Consider the following 21,267-nt stretch of genomic DNA (forward strand, 5'->3'; position numbering starts at 1 on the left):
ATCCCACCTGTGTATTCACATAACACCATTTGCATACCTCTGTTATACCAAGCACTATACTCTATTGTAATTACTTGTTTACTTGTCCATTTTCTTTACTGTAGTAAGCCTGTCAAGGGTAAAGAGTACCTTTCCTGTCCGTAACACTGTACCTAGTGCCTGGCACATATCAAACACTCAGTACTGAATAGAAAAAAAAAACAAAACACAAACACCCACATGAAATTAGGGAGAAAGACAGGGCTGCAGTATCATCAGCATACCAAAAAAAAAAATTTTTTTTGTAATCACGTGAGGCACTGAGATAGCTAAGGGAAAGTATGGAACAAGAAGGAGGCCAGGATGAATTTAAAGAGTGGACAGAGGGGCTTCTCTGGTGGTGCAGTGGTTAAGAATCTGCCTGCCAATGCAGGGGACACGGGTTTGAGCCCTGGTCCGGGAAGATCCCACATGCCGCAGAGCAGCTAAGGCCGTGTGCCACAGCTACTGAGCCTGCGCTCTAGAGCCCACGAGCCACAACTACTGAACCCGCGTGCCACAACTGCTGAGCCCGTGTGCCACAACTACTGAAGCCCACCCACCTAGAGCCCACGCTCCACAACAAGAGAAGCCACCACAATGAGAAGCCCCCGCACCGCAACTAGAGAAAGCCTGCGCGCAGCAATGAAGACCCAACGCAGCCAAAAATAAACAAATAAAATAAATAAATTTTTTTAAAAATTAAAGAAAAAATAAAGAGTGGGCAGAAAAAAAGGAACTTAAAAGACAGCTGGGAAAAGGTACCAGAGGTAGAAAATGGAAGCAAAAAGATAAGAGTTTCACAATATGGAAATGATCAGCATTTTCATTTATTTCAGCTGGTAGGAGTAAGATGAGAACTGTAAAGAATAGTTTGGGTTTTGAAATTTTGTATTGTTGATTTTTAAATGTTTATAGATATATATATTTTTCCTTTCCGAATGGATGCTCAGAGAACGTTAAAGTACCCAGGGTCACATAGACAAGGTTTGAATTCAGCTTTTAAAAGAGGATGTGCAGTGAAGCTTGGTGAGAGGTAGGGGAGCCAGATTTTGAGAGGGACTGCTCAGTGAGAGTGGGGAGTCCCACTGAAGTGCAGGAGGAGTTAGTGCTTCTCCTTCAGGAAGAGTTTCAGGAAAACCAAGGAAATAAAGATGAACCAGAGTGCTGAACTAGTGGCCGGGAACTAGCACATTTTACTTGTCTCAAGCATGTCAATTTCAATTACAAGTATCACGCAGACCTCTTTTATCAAGTTTGGTAGGTCACTTATTGGGGGGTGATTTTTCTTCTACTAAATGCACATTAGCAAATCCATGCCACTGCAAGTTCACTCTTTATGTTACTGCTGTGAATGATGTTAGAAACAGTACAAATATCTGATGGTATTCTGTCCCAAAAAAGTTCAAGTTTTTAAAAAGTAAACCCTGATTATCCAGGAACTGACTGCTTTTGACGAACTGTCAAAAGAGCCTTTACCATGGCTAGTTCTTTTACATTTCACTTTCCTTTAGCTGGGTTTATAGTTTTAAGAGGAGATTGAGAATGAAAATGAATTTTCATTCAACAAGATTGAGGTACATTATTTACTATGATCTTTGCAGAAGTGCATAGTTGAGCATAGAATTGTCACTTGTGTTACAGAGCAGGATATAACATAACTGAACCTTTGGTTTGGATGCATGAGGTTGCATAATTAAGCAAAATTACCTATCATTCTAAGTTAGTTGACGTATTAAAGGAGATAGAATGAAACATCCCTGAACTGGTACTCACCACCCTGGCCCTGTTGGTAACTGGACATGTTATAAGGGTCTAGGCTCATCACTTATATAAGAAAGAGACAAACTGTGAGTGTCTACCAAATACCAGGGTGTTCATATGTATATTATTTTATTTAAAGTGGAATAAAAATCTTTACTCTGTCTACCTTACAGAATTGTTAGGATGATAAAATGAGATAAAGAATGTGTATATTTTAGTAATCTGTAAAGTACTATACAAAGATACAAAGTATTCCTTTACATTTAGTTAGGTATAAATAAATTACAATATGGAGCTAAAAATGTTATATATTTTTGCACTAATATTGTTTCCTAAATTGAATTTCCAAAATCAGTTTTACTTGTTAATTCTTTTAAAATGGGAAGTTAGTTTCACTCTCCAGTTAATGAAGAGAGTGATGAAATGGAAAAGAACTGGCCATCATCAAGACTCTTGACAGTCCTTCAATAGCAGTTGGCTCCTGGATATACATATATCTATTCCTTAGTAATTTTTATAATGGCTCCATGAGGTAGATAGTACACCATTTTCATTTATGGAAACTGAGTCTTGGTGTGACCATGCTTACACTATCATTAAATAGTAGAACCAGCCTACTAACTTGGATTTTTTTTCTAACTCTTAATTTTGTGCTTTACCGTCACAAATATGACTTCTGTTCTTACTGTCAGTCTGTAAAAGCTGCTCTTGCCTTTTCATGGGTGGCTCTTGTTCTTTTCCATCTTTATTTGCCACTTATCCTATTTCTTTAGCAAATATTTGAGCACCTACTATGTGCCAGTCATTCTTTCACTTGTTAGGGACACAGCAGCTAATGAAACAGGCAAAAATCCCTGCCCTTATGCTTACATGATACTTAAAAACAAATGATTAAAATGTAAAACGTGTCGAATGGTGATAGGTGGTATAGAGAAAAGTAGAAAGAGTGATGGCAGTGCAGGGTATTTGGGGGAGGAAGTTTATACTTTATTGTCCATGAGAATTGGAATTAGAGTAGGGGGCTTCTTGTGGTAATTGGTGTAAGTAGGGATTAAAGACAACAAAATTAGTTCTTAGGGTCTCAAGACAGAGGTTGTAAATACTCTAGAATTTTGCCAGGAGTATACCAAGTTCTGGGGCATCTCTTTATTGTGGAGGCCAGGGAAGGGGTGGTCTTATTCAGAGACCTTGGAGCTCATGGGCTCCCTTTTCACTTCTGCCCACGGAGGCCAGAGAAGAGGAGTGTTATTATATAACCTTTCCTGTACTGCGTAGTGTTTTGATAAATCCCATTCCCACTGAGTGATTCAGTTACTTTCAGGTGCCAAAACAAATAGTAAAGTATCTTATAAAGTGTACTTTCCTGTCACCTCCTCAAAGAAAATAGGTTGAACTTTGAGCCTGCCAAATCTTCTCAGTTTCATAGTGTAAATATCAAAGTATACTATTTTTGAGTCTAGAATACTGTAGAAAGTTCTCAGTGTCTCTGAGATCATAGCTTTAGAGAACTTTCCCAGGCCCTCTGCTATCTTACTATTAGTAACATTTTAAAAGATGGAAAGAAGACTAATTAAGCATGAAAACCTTACCCAAAGTACAAGTTCTAAAAAAGATAGAGACTCCTTTATCTGATACTGAGTATTTTGGAACAAAGCCCAAACATTTGTAGCATTGGAAAAGCATCATAATCTAATGGAAAGAGCTTAGCTTCTGGAATCATAGATATGTTGGTTCAGTTTTTGGCTTTGCTTCTAACCAGTTAAATTACAACCGTTACCTTGAACAAGTTACACTGTCTCTCTAAGCCTCAATTTCCTAATCTGTGAAATAGATATATGAATTTTAAGTTTGCTGTTCAGGGACTCAACATCAAATTGTAACACAACATAATAGGTACTGTAAAAAATGTAAATTGCTATGGGAACCGAAACAAGGCAGGCAGTGCATTTGACTCTGGGGAAAGAATGGGCAGGCCACTTGGAAAAGGGTTATTAGATCATGAACGATTATTTCTAGTTGTCTGAGTACAGAAGCAAGGGAACCACTTTAGGAGGAGGATTCTGTGAGGGCAGATACCTCAAGGTATTAACATGTATATCCTTGGAAAAGACATTACCTCCTCTAGTATATTTTTTAACTCTTCCAACATGTTTCCATAGTTTTCTTTACCCTAAATCAGTACCTATTAACCTGTTCAATTTGCCTCTGTTCTCTACTAAATTATAAACTCCTTTTGGGCAAGAATCTATTTTTTCTTGTTTAGCATATTCTATTCTTTATAAACTAGACACTTGGTAAGTATTCATTGCATAGATGAAGCAGAACTACATTTGAAAAGAAGTTTTCAAAAGTACATTTGAAGCATCTCTAAATGCTATGCTACGCATTTAGATTTAGTCCTATGAAACGTAGAGCCTTTAAGCACAGAAGTTAGTTTAAATAGAAAGCAGCAGGGAGTCCAGGGTTTGAACTTTAGTTATGCCTGATTAAATGACCCTACATCTCTTGGGGGTGCCATTTCCTTATCTGTTTAACAGTATTGATAATTTCTAGGTTTTCTTACAACTATGGTATTCAGGGATTGTGTAATTCTTGCTGCCATGTGTTTATCTAGATGTTAGCCTTTGAGGAAAAAATAGTGCTTGGCATATGGTGTATGCTCAATAAACGTATGTTCAATTAAAAATCCAAAGCATAGATCAGGACTTCTTAATTGGAGAGACTGAACAGATTCTCAGAACCTTTACTTCTTTGAGGTACAAGATGAGCATACAGAGAGAGCAACTTTTTTTTTTAGAGCAACTTTTGTTTATTGGTTAAAACTCTCTGAGTATAATGTTGTATCGTCTGTTCTGTTTTTGTTTTGGCAGCCCAATGGGAACATTGCCACAAAATATGCAGAACCAGGTTTTTCTTTTTTTTTTTTTTTTTTAGGAATTTTTAAAAATTTTTATTTATTTATTTGGCTGCACTGGGTCTTCCTTGCCGTGGGATCTTCATTGTGGCATGCAGGATCTTTTGTTGCAGCGCATGGGCTCAGTAGTTGTGGCACGTGGGCTCAGTAGTTGTGGCACGTGGGCTCTAGAGTGCGTGGACTCAGTAGTTGCGGCACGCTGGCTTATTTGCCCCAAGGCGTGTGGGATCTTAGTTCCCTGATCAGGGCTCAGACCCTCGTGCCCTGCGTTGGAAGGTGGATTCTTGACCACTGGACCACCAGGGAAGTTTCCAGACCAGGTTTTTAAATGGTAGATGAGTTCGAGTTTTATTCCATGAGTCAATAAATAATTGAATAGCTTTTCATAATTGACACATTTTTAACTTCTTGCTGGAAATCTTTGGCATGAAACTCTTTTATTGGTAATGTTCATATTGAGTTGAGTTCTAAGAAACTGGGGGATAGGAATATTGAGTTTTTAACAGACTTCTGATTTCTTGCTATGTAAGGTATTTCCCTGCTCTAGAATTTATGCTTGCCTTGCCTTGAATTTATTTTTTGGGGGGGTTAATATGAAATTTTGTTTCTTAAAACATGTTGTTAGTATAAGTATCAGCAATGTTAGGAAAACCTTAGTTATTGTCCTAAGCGCTTTCAATTTCATTTGTTTATATAGCTTTACAAATTAAAGGATAGAAAACAAGTTCAGTACTTCATAATTTTTCTCTAAAAAGAATAGAGTTACAACATATGCCAAAGAAATCAGTGTAGGTAGGCAGAGTTATTCTCAAGGGAATATGTTTTATTTATTTATTTATTTGAAATCTGAAGTACCTTGGCCCTCAATTTCATCAAATTCCCTTATATCTGGAATAAAAAGCCTAAACTGTAAGTAGTGAAAGTCTTTGGGAAAGATTTTGGAAGTTTTTTTTTTCCCCCTAAGTTTTTCCATATGTATTTTGTAAAAATTAGAACATAATTGAATATCTGGCAGACATTCTATATGAGTATCTTTATGGTTTTTGTTTTTCAGGCATTTTTAAAATATTTAATCATTCATGAGTTGAGCTTCATTCTTGAGTCATGGATGACAAGGCTTCTGTTGGAAAAATCAGTGTCTCCTCAGACTCTGTGTCTACTCTTAATAGTGAAGATTTTGTCTTGGTTTCCAGGCAAGGAGATGAGACACCATCTACAAATAATGGAAGTGATGACGAGAAAACAGGACTCAAGGTAAAACTACATAACCTACGTTTCTTTTGCTGAGCCTTGCTAAAGCAAAACTTGGCCTTAATAGGAAGGTATATGGAGTGAAAGTGAGGACATGGAAATAATATCCTTTCTTTTTTTAATGCTAAAGCGTTTTATTTATAATTAGTGATAGTGACAAATTTATATCTGATTAAGGATTTTCAATTTGATTAGCTTCTAAATCTTCTGATATCCCTAACTGTAAAAACTAGTGATCATAGTATAAACATTTGTTATTTTAGTATTGTTTTCATGTTCTCATTGAGTTAGAGGTGATTGTTTCTTTTGGGCCTGGTGTATGTAGTGTAAAGGCAGTGGCAGGTCTGCAGTGCTATTTATAAAAATAAGTTTTATAATTACTAAAACAGAACTTAAAATTCCTGGCTTTTGGCCATTTCTGTTTATATTTTCTCAGCCAAATAAATCACTATTAACTTCTTTTCCCATACTCTGTTACTGTTTTGCTCTTTATGGATATAAGTAAGAACAGATTACCTGTTAATGTCACTTAAAATGTAAGTAGCTTTTAAAATATTTTGATTCTTGTTTATGTCTATTTATTCAACAAGTGTTTATTGAGTATTGACTTTGTGCCAAGTACTGTTATAAATACTCGGGATACAGTAGCAAATAAGACAAGCAAAGCCCCCTGCCCTCCTAGAGCTTTTAATCAACTGGGGAAACAGACTCTAAGCAAATAGGAAAATGACTATGTTAAGTAAATTTAGGTGCTTTGAAGAAAATCAAAGCAGAATACATGGATAAAGAGTGAATGGCAGGTACTGTTTCAGAGAATGTCTTGAAATGACATTTGAGCAGAGATCTGAACGAAATGAGGAAGAACTTGTTCATGGAGAAATGTGAAAAAGCACTTTCCACGAGGAACAGAAAATAAAAAGACCCTGAGGAAGACCACCCTTTTTAGGACAGAGATTAGAGCAGAGTAAATAAAGTAAATAAAAAGTGCTAAAGTATGAGATCCAGTGATGTGTAGGAACTGGATCATGTAGCACTTTATAAAGCTTAGTAGGAATTTGGACTTTATTATAAATGTGAAGGGGATTTTTGGAGAGCTTTGAATGTGTTCACTGGTTGAGAGAGACAGCATGGATGGTGTGAGCTTTGTGGACCCATTCCCCAGCAAAATTGGTGACAATTACTATGTTTTTTTAATTAAAGTCTATGGAAATGTTCTAAAGGACATAGAGCAATTGAAGAAACATTTATTCAGAGAAATTTACTAAAATTTGGTTACGAATCTGTGGTATTTGAACCAAGACTTGTTTTTTCCTTCCCATCTCCCAGCTGAGCAAGATGGTAACTCCATTCCAGATTGGTACAGTCAAGAAAATAGGGTTTCCTCTCCCCACAGCTCCCACTTGGAGGGCTGTCTTCCAGGGAAGAGCAGGATGAGAGCATTCCTCATTCTGCCTCCATCACCTTTTGCTGGCCAAGTGTGAATGAGTGGTAGGGGCTGCTTTTTTTTTTGCCCAGACCTTACTTCTGGGATGAAGGCTCTACGTAGGACACAGTGCTGCTGAGAATACTGAGAGCCCATTTGCCCTTGCCCTTAACCTGGTTCTGGCATGTAAGGTAGTGGTTCCACACTAATAGAGGGAAGTCAAAAATACCGGAGATTGCTACGCAACCTCCCACACCTACCAAATACTCATTTTCTGAAGATGTGTCGCTCAGAGAGAAGTACGTCATTGTCTACACTCCCAACTTCATAGCTATAGCTCAGAGATTTTGCCTGCAGTGAGAAGTGGGCCATAAAACAGCTCCTAATCTCTTCCCAAAGGAACCAACTTTATTTACAACAGAGGGCTTCCCTGGTGGCTCAGTGGTTAAGAACCTGCCTGCCAATGTGGGTTCTAGCCCTGGTCCGGGAAGATCCCACATGCTGCAGAACAACTAAGCCCATGCACCACAACTACTGAGCCTGCGCTCTAGAGTCCACGAGCCACAGCTACTGAGCCCACCTGCCACAACTACTGAAGCCCGCACACCTAGAGCCCGTGCCCCACAACAAGAGAAGCCACTGCAATGAGAAGCCCGCACACTGCAACAAAGAGTAGCCCCTGCTCACTGCAACTAGAGAAAGCCCGCACACAGCAACAACAAAAAAAACCCCAATGCAGCCTAAATAAATAATTAATTATTTAATTAATTTTTAAAAATCATATTTACAACAGAGTGTAGAGAAGTTCAAGCCTAAGGGTACCCTCAAAAACAGTGGAGGTTGTGGTGAAAGGTAATTGGGAAGAGATTGTTAGATTGGTTGGACATACGGTTTAACTGTAGGCTTGCAGGGAGAAGACTGACTGCCTGTGGTAGGGACAGATCTCAAACATTGACCTCTGGAGCTCTCCTGTCAAAGTAACCTAATTTGATTGGTTTATTCTGTGGAGCAGTTTATTACCTTAGTGGATTGTTGAAAACTGTTGAGCAAATCAGCCACAATTAGTGGAGTTTAATATCCACATGTAGTTATAGAGACAGAGCATCCTGCCAAAACTACTATACCAGGATGACTGAAGGCAAATCCAAATTACCCCAGAGGAGCAACATCAAAGGTTTAACACCATGGGAATTAGGGGAATAGAATTTACTAAAATAAGTCAGCTAGTCGCTAAACAAACAAGCAAGCATAAAAAATAAGTCCTAGGGTGTGGAGACCAGTACTGAGAACTGGAACAACATATTACCTAAAATATCTAGTTTCCAACACAAAATGTGAGACATGCAAAGAAACAAGAAAATATTACCCCTACATCATTTTTAAAAAGGCAGCACATACTGCTTTTGAGAGTCACATATTGCACTTAATATGCAAACTTTGAAAGTAGCCATTATTAATATGTTCAATGAACTAAAAGAAATCGTGCTTAAAGAAATAAAGGAAAGCATGATGACTGTAAAATCAAATAGAAAATATCATTAAGGAGATAGAAATTACAAAAAAAGAACCAAATGGAAATTCCGAAGTGGAAGAGCACAATAACTGAAATGAGGAATTCACTGGAGAGGCTCGACAGTAAATTTCAACGGGCAAAAGAAAGAATTAATGGAAAGAAATGTCATCAAAATGGCAGTGCAGGAGTTTTCTATCATCCTACTCTCAAAGAACACCAATTTAGACACTAATGGATGAGAGTGCCTTCATGGAAGTCCAGGAGTCCAGCAGAGAAGTTCCAGCACATTGTTGGGGCAAAAACATCCAAGATTGGACCCATTGAAGATGATGAAAGGAACAGTTTCATTTTATGTGTGTCACCCCACCCCCAAGGTGGCACAGCTCAGTGCCAGCAGATATTTAGCTCATGATTTCTTCCATGGGCGAAAGTGAGAGTGTGTGATTGAGCATCTGACTTTCCCAGCTTTGTGGTACACTGCCAGAAAGGCCCATTTCTTTCTCACTCCGTCCAGAATACTGAGTCATAAACTGGATAACCTGGGGGTCGACAGTTGTGCTGGAGGAAGAGCAATCAAGGTTGGGAATGGAACATATCAAAGGGGCGTGGATCCTACTAACTGCTTTGGGGACTCCCTCAGGAAGCCCACCCATGAGCCACTGGGGACACCTCCCCTGCCAATCCCCCAGCTGGCCCATGGCCACCTCTGAGCTCCACACTCCTCACCCAAACATGTCCCTACCCTGTGGCTACCTCCCTGTGCACAACCCTGAGGGCAAGAATGGTATGTGTGAGTCTTTGCAAATGGCTAGTGAGCACATGCAAAAAAGTCAACCGGATTCTGTGGGATTGGAAGAAACCACACACTTGAGCACTCATCATCATCTTAGGGAAAACAAATGTGATAGGGAGCATCAAAACACTGGATCAAGCAGAAGAAAGTATTGTGAAGTACAAGACAGATTATTTGAAATGATCTAGTCTGAGAACAGAGGGAATATGAAAAGGAGTGAAGAAAGCTGGCCCATGGCCAGCTGGCCCAGTTCATAGTGTGAACTATGGCATACCACTAAAATGATCAGTCTCTGCAATATTAGAGTCCCAGAAGGACAGGAGAGGGAGAAATGGGCAGAAAGCTTATTTAGAGACATAATGATTGAAAACTTCCCAAATTTTTTTAAAATTATTATTTTATTTATTTATTTTGGCTGTGTTGGGTCTTCGTTGCTCCATGCGGACTTTCTCTAGTTGCAGCAAGTGGGGGCTACTCTTCATTGCAGTGCGCGGGCTTCTCATTGCGGTGGCTTCTCTTGCTGCAGAGCACGGGCTCTAGGCGCGTGGGCTTCAGTAGTTGTAGCATGTGGGCTCAGTAGTTGTGGCTCACGGGCTCTAGAGCACAGGCTCAGTAGTTGTGGCGCACGGGCTTAGTTGCTCCGCGGCATGCGGGATCTTCCCAGACCAGGGATCGAACCCGTGTTCCCTGCACTGGCAGGCGGATTCTCAACCACTGCGCCACCAGGGAAGCCCCAAAACTTCCCAAATTTGGGGAAAGATTTGGATATCTGAGATCATGAAGTTTATAGGTTCCCCCCAAATTTCAACCCAAAGTGATCCTCTCCAAGATATATTACAATAAAGTTTTAAAATCAAAGACAAACAGTTTTTAAAGCAGCAAGAGGAAAAAGAACTATCTCACATTACAAAGGAACCCCCCATAAGACTTTTAGCAGATTTCTCAGCAGAAACCTTGCAGGCCATAAGAGAATGGGATGATATATTCAAAATGCTAAAAGAAAAAAACTGCCAACCAAGAATACTTTAGTTGGCAAAGTTGTCCATCAGAAATGAAGGAGAGGGAATCCTCTGGGGCTTCAGTAGTTAGGACTCGTGCTTTCACTGCCAAGGGTGTGGGTTCAGTCCCTGGTCAGGGAACTTAGATCCTGCAAGCCGTGCAACATGGCCAAAAAAAAAAAAAAAGGAAGGAGAGAGAAAGATTACAGGTTTCCCCCTCAATCTGAAAGTAGAATGTTCCTATGAAACTTTGTAAGCTGAAATGGCATATAGTGAAGAGTATCCCCTGCTTTCTGAAAGTTTGTGTTACACCCCTTCGCTGTTACAAATGACCTACATTAGTACAGTAATTGCTTTTTTTCATAAAAGCAAAAATCCTCTTCAGGTTTCTTTCAGTTAGTGAAAACAGGTACTAATGTAGGGCTTTCTAAAAGCAAAGTGGCATATTGCAAACTTTCGGAAAGTGGGGGATACCTGTAATTCCCAAATCAATGTTGAGGGAGTTGATCATCGCTAGACCTTAAGAAAAGTGGTAAAAGGAGTTCTTCAATCTGAAATGAAAGGACACTAATTAGTAACATGAAAACATATGAAAATATAAAACACACTGGAAAAGATAAGTATATAGTCAAAATCAGTATAGTCTGATACTGTAATATGGTGGTGTGTTGATTAAGAAACTGTTGTATAAAAGTTAAAGGACAAAGGTATTAAAAAACTATAGCTACAATGAATACATAATATAGAAAGTTAAATTGTGACATCAAAAACAAAGTGTTTGGGGAAGTAAAAGGTAGAGTTTTGTATGCGATTGAAGTTAGGTTGTTACTGTTAATATACTGTTATATCCTGTACAATGTTTTATGTAAACCTCATGGTAACCACAAAGTAATAACCTACAATAGATCATAAAAGATAAGGGATCAAAGTGTACCACTACAGAAAATCATCAGTTCACAAGGGAGGATAGCAGGAGAGGAAGAAAGGAACAAGGTAACTACAAAACAACCAGAAAACAATTATTTTTTAATTAATTAATTTATTTTTGGATGCGTTGGGTCTTTGTTGCTGCACGCGGGCTTTATCTAGTTGTGGCGAGTGGGAACTACTCTTTGTTGTGTTGTGCAGGCTTCTCATTGCATTGGCTTCTCTTGTTGTGGAGCATGGACTCTAGGCGCGCAGGCTTCAGTAGTTGTGGGGCTCTAGAGTTCAGGCTCAGTAGTTGCGGCGCACGGGCTTTGTTGCTCCGCGGCATGTGGGATCTTCCCGGACCAGGGCTCAAACCCATGTCCCCTGCACTGGCAGGCAGATTTTTAACCACTGTGTCACTAGGGAAGTCCCCAGAAAACAATTAATTACATAATATTAGTAAGTTCTTATTTATCAGTAATTATTTTAAATGCAAATGAATTAAGTTGTCCAATCAAATGACAAGTGTCAGAATGTATTAAAAAAACAAGACCGCACTATATGCTGCCTATAAGAGACTCATGTCAAGACTTCCCTGGTGGCACAGTGGTTAAGAATCCACCTGCCAGTGCAGGGGACACGGGTTCGAGAACTGGTCTGGGAAGATCCCACATGCCGCGGAGCAACTAAGCCCGTGCGCCACAACTACTGAGCCTGCGCTCTAGAGCCCGCACACCACAACGAAGAGTAGCTCCTGCTCGCCGCAACTAGAGAAAGCGCATGCACAGCCACGAAGACCCAACACAGCCAAAAATAAATAAATAAATAAATAAATTTTAAAAAAAGAGAGAGACTCATTTCAGCTTTAAGGACACACGTAGACTTATCCATGTGTCATATGTGAAGAGATGAAAAGCTATTCCATGCAAATGGGAACTAAAAGAGGGGCCATTTCAAAACAAGTATATGTTAGGTCACAAATCAAATCTTAGCAAATTTAAGAAGACTGACATCATACCAGATTCTTTTCTGACTACAGTGGTATAAAACTAGAAATAAAACAATGGGGAAAACTTGAAAATCTACAAATATGTGGAAATTAAACAACCTACTCCTGACCAACCATTGGGTCAAAGAAGAAATCAAAAGGGAAATCAGAAAACATCTTTAAAGAAACAAATATGGAAACACAACATATTCCACATTCCACGATTTATATGTGGAATCTAAAAAAGCCAAACTCATGGAAACTGAGTAAAATGGTGGTTGCCCAGAGGTGGGCAGTGGTGGTGGAAGAAATGAGGAAATGTTGGTCAAACAATATAGACTTCCAGTTAGGCAGTGGATACGTTTTGGGGATCTAATGTACAGCACTGGGACTATAGCTAACAATACTACATTACATAATTAATTGAAAGTTCCTAAGAGATTAATCTTTAAAAATGGTAATTATGTGAGTTGATGGTTGTTGTATTAACTAACCTTATTGTGGTAATCATTTTCCAGTATATATGTGTATCAAATCATCATGTTGTACACCTTAAACTTATATAATGTTTTATTTCAATTAAGTCTCAATAAAGTTGGAATATATATATGTATAAAACAAAGACCTTTTCTCGGAACTTATATAAAAAAATAAATAAAACAATATGTGAGAAGTATTTAGACTCTTAAAAAAAAAGAATGAACTCTCATTACCACAGTCATGAATGATCTCAAAATAATTAAGCTGATTGAAAGAAGCCAGACATCCCCTCCAACTCCATAAATAGAAGCACATACTGTGTGTTCCATTTATATACGATTTTAAAAAGTGCAAAACTAATCTACACTCACAGAAAGCAGAAGAGTGGTTGCCTTGGGGGAGGGATGATGAGGTGGGGAAGAAGAGTAAGAACCCAAAGGGGCACCGCTACAGTGGTGTGTGCACGTATATATGTATATGTATGTGTGCGCGTGCACACATATGCATACATATACATGTGCATATATATAATATTAAAGAAATGTCAGTGCTGCATTAGAAAGTTATTTACTAAACGCTAAAGAAAGTAGTAAGGGAGGAATAAAGGAATGAAAAATACATGAGACAGATAAATAAAAAACAAAAAGTAAAATAGCACACCTAAATTGAACTATATCAATAATAACATTAAATGTGAATGGATTAAGCAATATGATCAAAAAGTAGAAATTGTCAGCACTGGCTAAAACAACATCTAGGAGACACACCTTAGATTCAAAGATGTAAATATATTTAAATAGATGGGAAAAGATATGCAAACAACAGTCACAAGAAAATGAGTGATTACAGGCAACATAGACTTTAGGCAACATAGATTATAGGCAACATAGACTTTAAAACAAACAATGATACTACAGGTGAAATGGGCATTTTATAATCCTATACGGGTCAGACCACCAGGAAGGTCCAACAATGAAATCCCTAATAAAGGAACTTCAAAATACATGAAGCAAAAAATGACAGAAATGAAGAGAGAAATAGACAGTTCAACAATAATTGTTGTTACAATACTTCCTTTCAATTACGGATAGAAAAACTAAGCAGGAGACCAATACGTAAATAGAAGTCCAGAGCAGCACTATAAACCATTTTGACCTGACATATCTATGGAGTACTCAACAACAATAATATACATTCTTCTCAAGTACACCTAAATTATTTTTCCAACCACAGTGAAATGGATTAGAAATCAATAACAGAAGTAAAGCTGAAAAATTAACAAATACATGGAAATTAAACAACATACTCCCAGATAACTTATGGGTCAAAGAAGAAATTAAAAGGGAAATTAGAAAATACTTTGAGATGAATGAAAATGAAGGTATACCAAAACTTATACAATATAGCTAAAATAATGCTTATAGGGAAATTTCTACTTGTAAATTCCTATATTATGAGAGAAGGAAGATCTCAAATCAATAACCTAATTTTTCACCTTAAGACATTGGAAAAACAAGGGCAAACTAAACTTGAAACAAGCAGAAGTAAGGAAATAAAAGGTTAGGGTGAAAATTAATGAAACAGAAGAGAAAACCAATAGAGAAATCAATGAAACCAAAAGCTGGTTCTTTGAAAAGATCAACAAAATGGATAACATTTTAGATTGACCAAGAGAAAAAGAGGAGACACAAATTACTAGAATCAGAAATGAAACATTGCTACCAAACTTACATAAATAAAAAGGATTATAAAGGAATCTTACGAACAGTAATATGCCAGTAAATGAGAGAACTTAGATTAAATGGACAAATTTCAAGAAAAACACTAATGAAACTGATAAATAATATGAACAGACATATAACAAGAGATTGAATTAGCAATAAAAAATATACCTGGATGACTTCACTGCTGAACTCTACCAAATGTGTAATTAAGAATACCAGTACTTAACACACTCCCAAAAAAATAGAAGAGGAGAGAATATTTCCCAATTCATTTTATGAGGATGATATTACCCTGATGCCAAAATTAGACAAAGATATCACAAGAAGACTACACGTCAGTATCTCATAAATATGGAGACAAAATCCTCAACAAAACACCAGCAGACTTAATTCATCAACATATAAAAAGGATTACATACCATGATCAAGTGGGAATCGAAGGATTCGAAGTTTGGTTTAACATATTAAAATCTATTAATGTAACATACCATATCAGTGGAATTAAAAGCAAAGACAATCATTTCAGTAGACACAGTAAAAGCATTTGATAAAAATTCAACACTTTGTCATGAAAGTAAACAAATGAAACTATGAATAGAATGGCACTTCCTCAACTAGATAAGTAGCAATTGTGAAAAACCCACAGCTAAAATCATTCTTGCTGGTGAAAGAGTAGATTTTTCCCTCCTCCGTTTAGGCTCAATACATGGATATCTGTTCAACATTGTACTTGAGGTTACTTCCAGAGCAGTTAGGCATGTAAAAATCTAAAAGATATCCATATTGGAAAGAAGGAAATAAGAATCATCTCTGTTTGCAGTTGTATATGATCTTGTATGTAGAAAGTCCTAAGAAATCCACTAAAATTATTAAAACTAATAAGTTCAGCAGGATTGCAGGATACAAGATCATCATGCAAATATCAATTTTATTTCTATATACTTGTAAGGAGCAATCTTAAATGACAGCAGGAAAACAATTGCATTTATGATAGCATTAAAAAGAATTAAATATTTTGCATTGTTTAAAAAAGTGAAAATCTTATACTCTGAAATCTGCAAAGCATTGTTGAAAGAAATTAAAGAAGACCTAAATAAGTGGAAATTCATCCAGTGTTCATGCATTAGAAGACTTGTTAGGATGGCATTATTCCTCAAATTGGTCTACACATTCACTGCAGTCCTTATCAGAATCCCAGGTAACATCTTTGTAGAGGTTAACAAGCCAATTTTAAAATTTGTATGGAATAGCAAGGGACCCTAAATAGCCAAAATAATGTTGAAAATAAACACAGTTGAAGGACTCACGCTTTGCAATTTCAAAACTTATTATAGAGCGGTGGTAATCAAGACAGTGTAGTACTGACATAAGGATAGGCATGTAGATCATTGGAATATGTTTGAGAATTCAGAAATAGAACCATGTTTCTGTGGTCAGCTGATTGAAGCAAGGGTACTAATACCATTCAGTTGAGAACGGATTTTTTTCCCCAACAAATTGTGCTGGGACACTGGATAGCCACATTCAAAAGAATGAAGTTGTACCCTTACATCACACTATATATAAAAATTAGCTCAAAGTAGATGAAAGACCTCAATGTTAGAGCTAAAAGTATAAAACTCTTAGAAGAAAATAGGGGTAAATTTTCATGACTTCAGGTTTAACAGTGGATTCTAAGATATACCAAAAATATAAGCAACAAAGGAAAAAGAATAGATTTAATTGGACTGTATCAACAATAAAATCTTTTCTACCTCAAAGGATACTATCAAAAAAGTGAAAAGTCAACCCACAGAATGAGAGAAAATGTTTGCAAACCATAAGTTACTTGTATCTAGGATATATAAAGAGCTAAGCAACCTAAATGTGTATCAACTACCAAATGGATAAATAAAATGTGGTCTAGAGTGGAATATTAGTTGGTCATAGGAATGAAGTAATGATGCATGCTACAACACAGATGAACCCTGTAGAACATTATGTTAAGTGGTAAGCAAGTCACAAAAGTCCACTAATTACAGGGTTCCAATAATATGAAATGTCTAGAATAGTCAAATCTTTAGAGGCAGAAGATAAGTAAGTGTTTGCTTAGGGCTGGAGATACTGGGGGAAGAGAGAGTTGATACCTAAGGAGGTAAGGTGCTTTCTTTTTGAGGTAATGAAAATATTTTAAGATCGACTTTGGTAGTGGTTGCACATATCTGTTAATATACTCAAAACCATAGAATAGAATGTATACTTTAAATGGGTGAATTGTATTTGGAAATGTCCCAATACAAATACTTCGGAAAGCTGGATGAAATAGAATAAATAGCCTTTTAATTACATAGCTCTATTCACAAGAAAGTGAAGGAAGTCCCCAAGGAACAAAAGCAAAGAGGAACCTGAAAGCCAGACCTATACACATGTGCTGACTTTGGGCAAGATTGACAGCAAGAAGAGCAGGCTGTTTTAGTCCTGAAAGGGAGAGAATGTTAGCTTGGACTAGAGAGTGAATGGCCTGTGATTCAGGATATATTTTCAAGGTAGAGCTGATTGGTATTAAGGCGGGCAAATTAGATATGGGATTTGAGGCAGAGAGAAGTAAAGTTGCTTCCTAGATTTTGGCCTGAACTGTTAGGTATATGGTTTTGCCATGTAGTGAAATGGGCAAGTGATAGGAAGACCAGAATTGGGGCAGGGGACAGGGGAATCAAAGTCCTGTTTAGGACATATTAAATTTGAGATGACTATTAGGTGTCCATTTTTAGATGTCAGGTAGTTAGTTGCATGTATGAGACTGATGTTCAGGAGAGATTGTGGCTGACATCAACAGTATATAGATGGTATTCAAAGCTATGGGATTAGATGAAGCAACAAGGGAAAAGCAACAAATAACATAGAAGGGAATCCCCATAAGGTTACCAGCTGATTTTTCAGCAGAAACAGACAACTGTTTCAAGGATTTTTTGCTAACAAAGAGGAGCTGAAAAATAGAGAGGTACCTGAAGGGTGATATGGATTCCAGTGAGGGATTTTATGATACTTATATACTGATAAGAATTATTCAGTAAAGGGGGACATTGCTACTACAAAATGAGAGCAAAATCTTTGATTCAATTAGGGAAAAGGGTTTTGTGTGTATAAGTGGAAGGGTTAGCCTAGGAACAGTTTCTGAAATAGGAAGATAGCATAAGTGAGTACAGATGCAAATAGATCAGTCTTCTCTCCTTTTGGATTTGTTCCTGTCGAAAATTTTCTTGTTAATTTTTGAAGTACTGTTAGACTTATTCTTCCTGTTTCTAATTTGATGAACCATTTTCGGGAAATGGGAAGGACCCTCAGGGCTTCTCCAGAGAACTTTTTGCTCAGTCTCATTTATCTTGTTCACCAAAAGGAGATAATTCTGTTTTGGGGTTTTTTTAAAATTAATTAATTAATTAATTAGTTTCTGGCTGTGTTGGGTCTTCATTGCTGTGCCCAGGCTTTCTCTAGTTGCGGCGAACAGGGGCTACTCTTCGTTGTGGTGTGCGGGCTTCTCATTGCAGTGGCTTCTCTTGTTGTGGAGCATGGGCTCTAGGCACGTGGGCTTCAGTCGTTGCTGGCACGTGGGCTCAATAGTTGTGGCTCGCAGGCTCTAGAGCGCAGGCTCAGTAGATGTGGCGCATGGGCTTTGTTGCTCTGCGGCATGTGGGATCTTCCCAGACCAGGGCTTGAACCCGTGTCCCCTGCATTGGCAGGTGGATTCTCAACTGTGCCACCAGGGAAGCCCCGATAATTCTGTTTTATAGACCAGGAAATTGAGCAACATGTTTTCCAAATTTAAAATGTTTCCTCTATGTATTTCCATGTAATTTCAGTACATCTACACAGCATATTGGTTTATTGGCTACAGAACTAGTAAGTGAAGATTAAAAATTATTGTTAAATCTGTGAGATCTGTCATCAGAAGAAAGTATAATAGGATATCTACAGATGTGTTGCCAGTGGTGCCCACACTTCTTTATGAAACTGTTCTTTCGACCCCTGGTAGATTTTAAAATTGCAGTGGAGTTAGAGGATACATTTGAAAGGTCTGTCACTCTTCCACCCCTGAAGTTCTAATTGAGTGTTTTGTTGAATATTCAGTTGACAGCTAGTAATCTACCAACTACTGTTAGGTACTGAGGATAAGAACTCCATTTTGGGAAATATGATGACTTAGAAAACCTAAAAATGTCTCGATACAAAATACTTAGGAAAGCTGGATGAAATATAATATATAACAAATACCCTTTTTTAAAAAAAATAAATTTATTTATTTATTTATTTTTGGCTGTGTTGGGTCATTGCTGAGTGCTGGCTTTCTCTAGCTGGGGCGAGTGGGGGCTACTCTTCGTTGCGGTGCGCGGGCTTCTCGTTGCGGTGGCTCCTCTTTGTTGCAGAGCACGGGCTCTAGGTGCGTGGGCTTCAGTAGTTGTGGCACGAGGGCTCATTAGTTGTGGCTCACGGGCTTAGTTGCTCCGCAGCATGTGGGATCTTCCCGGACTAGGGCTCGAACCCGTGTCCCCTGCATTGGCAGGCGGATTCTTAACCACTGCGCCACCAGGGAAGTCCCAACAAATACCCTTTTAATTGTATAGCTGTATTCATAAATATGTAAAGAAAATCCCCAAGGAACGGAAGCAAAGAGGGAAATGAAAGCCAGAACTATATGTATGAGCTGACATTGGGCCTGCTCTGGGGGGAATTTGCTGTTCTTTATAACCAGTGGACTTGGGTTTTGATAGGTAAATTAGGTAAGAGATAAGGCCTTGGATTTTACAGAGAGAGGTTTTGGAACTGAGATTTCCGTATAAAGCACACTCAGGATACATCCTAACTTGAAAGGATATACTTGAAAAAATAATAATAGTAACCTGCCTACAGTCACAGGAAAAAAATAAGGAAGCTTCTCTGTCTTACCTTGGACACTGATTGGAGGGGAGTCTTGTTGAGTGTTTGTACCCATAGGCTTGCCTTCATGTATGTTTGGGGTTTTAATTTATACTACCTTCTTGTTCCTGGGTTAGTAATACTCTTGGGACACCTGACAGAATCAACTGTAAAACTATGGAGGGACATGTTTGCCACCCAGGCTGCATAGTATTCCCACAGGTAACTCTGATAAAGAATAGTGCACAATGCAAAATTTACAAAGAATGGGGCTTCCCTGATAGCACAGTGGTTAAGAATCCGCCTGCCAATGCAGGGAACACGGGTTCGAGCCCTGGTCTGGGAAGATCCCACATGTCGCAGAGCAACTAAGCCCATGCGCCACAACTACTGAGCCTGTGTTCTAGAGCTGGCGAGCCACAACTACTGAAGCCCACGTGCCTAGAGCCCGTGCTCCACAACAAGAGAAGCCACTGCAATGAGAAGCCCGCGCACCACAACAAAGAGTGGCCCCTGCTCCTCTCAACTAGAGAAAGCCCGTGCGCAGCAATGAAGACCCAATGCAGCCAAAAATAAATAAATAAATAAAACAAACAAATTAAAAAAAAACTAACCTTTAAAAAAAAAAAAAATTTACAAAGGACAATTCACCATGAGCAACAGTTAGCAAACCCCCAGTAAGATCAAATCTCACCAAAACTTTGGCATCTGAATAATTAGCTGTAACCTTAAGATGGGTATGATTAAAATGACTAAAGATTTAAAGAAAATTTTGGAAACGTTAGAAAATAACATTACAAAAGATTTTAATATACCAAGCAAACTAAAAATAGAACTTCCACAAGTGAAAATTAGACCCAGTGAAATTAAAGGTGCAACAGATATATTACCTACAAAATAAGTCTGAGGAAATTACTCAGAAAATAACATTGAAAGATGATAAAATATGAAAAAGCAATTAAGAAACATGGAGACTAGGATGCGAAGGACCAACATGTACCTAAATGTTCCTTAAGAATTGAATGAGGGAGGGGGGACCACTGACGGGCTTCCACTGCAGGGGTCACGGGTTGGATTCCTGGTCGGGGAACTAAGATCCTGCGTGCCGCGCAGCGCAACCAAAAAAAAAAAAAAAGAATGAGAGAGAAGGAAATTGGTATAATAGCTGAATATCTTCCGAAAGTGATAAAGGATATAAACCCTCAGCTTAAAAAAACAAAATGAGTCCCAACCAGGATGACAGTGAAAGTGTAGAACATCACAGCCAAAGAGTAGTTCTTAAAAGGCTGAATGAGAATCAAGATGAATAGGACATAGTTCATGTTCTCAAGACGCTTATAGCTTAGGGTAGATGACACTTGTTAAAAATGTTGTTGCAGTCATTTCTACTAGTCTTTGCTTTGTAACAAACTAACTCAGATTTGAAAAACTATTATTTCTCATGATTTTATGGATTGACTGGGTAGTTTTGCTGGTCTTGCTTAGGCTCATACAACTTCATTCAGCTGGTGCGTTGGCTGGGGACTGGGCTTGACCTTGTCTCTCTTTCCATGTGGTTTTCAACTTAGGCTTCTTCACAGCATGGTGGTCTTAGGGCAG

The 21,267-nt window shown here is 38.2% G+C and overlaps 1 protein-coding gene across 8 annotated transcripts in view; it reads left to right on the plus strand.

Moving 5' to 3' along the window:
* Positions 1–21,267, plus strand: part of RABGAP1 (RAB GTPase activating protein 1) — a 158,943-nt gene that overhangs the window by 16,713 nt on the left and 120,963 nt on the right. For 5 of the 8 annotated variants that reach the window (XM_059925567.1, XM_059925565.1, XM_059925573.1 and 2 more), the window contains one exon: positions 5,751–5,950. The exons of 1 other annotated variant lie outside the window; for it this stretch is intronic. In XM_059925567.1, the coding sequence (XP_059781550.1) occupies positions 5,801–5,950 (150 nt within the window). In that variant the 5' untranslated portion in view covers positions 5,751–5,800. The remainder of the gene's footprint in view (positions 1–5,750; positions 5,951–21,267) is intronic. 2 more of the 8 variants (XM_059925569.1, XM_059925571.1) reach the window with 1 other exon arrangement.

Source organism: Balaenoptera ricei, chromosome 6 (assembly GCF_028023285.1).
Source record: "Balaenoptera ricei isolate mBalRic1 chromosome 6, mBalRic1.hap2, whole genome shotgun sequence".
In the NCBI taxonomy this organism is placed as follows: domain Eukaryota; kingdom Metazoa; phylum Chordata; class Mammalia; order Artiodactyla; family Balaenopteridae; genus Balaenoptera; species Balaenoptera ricei.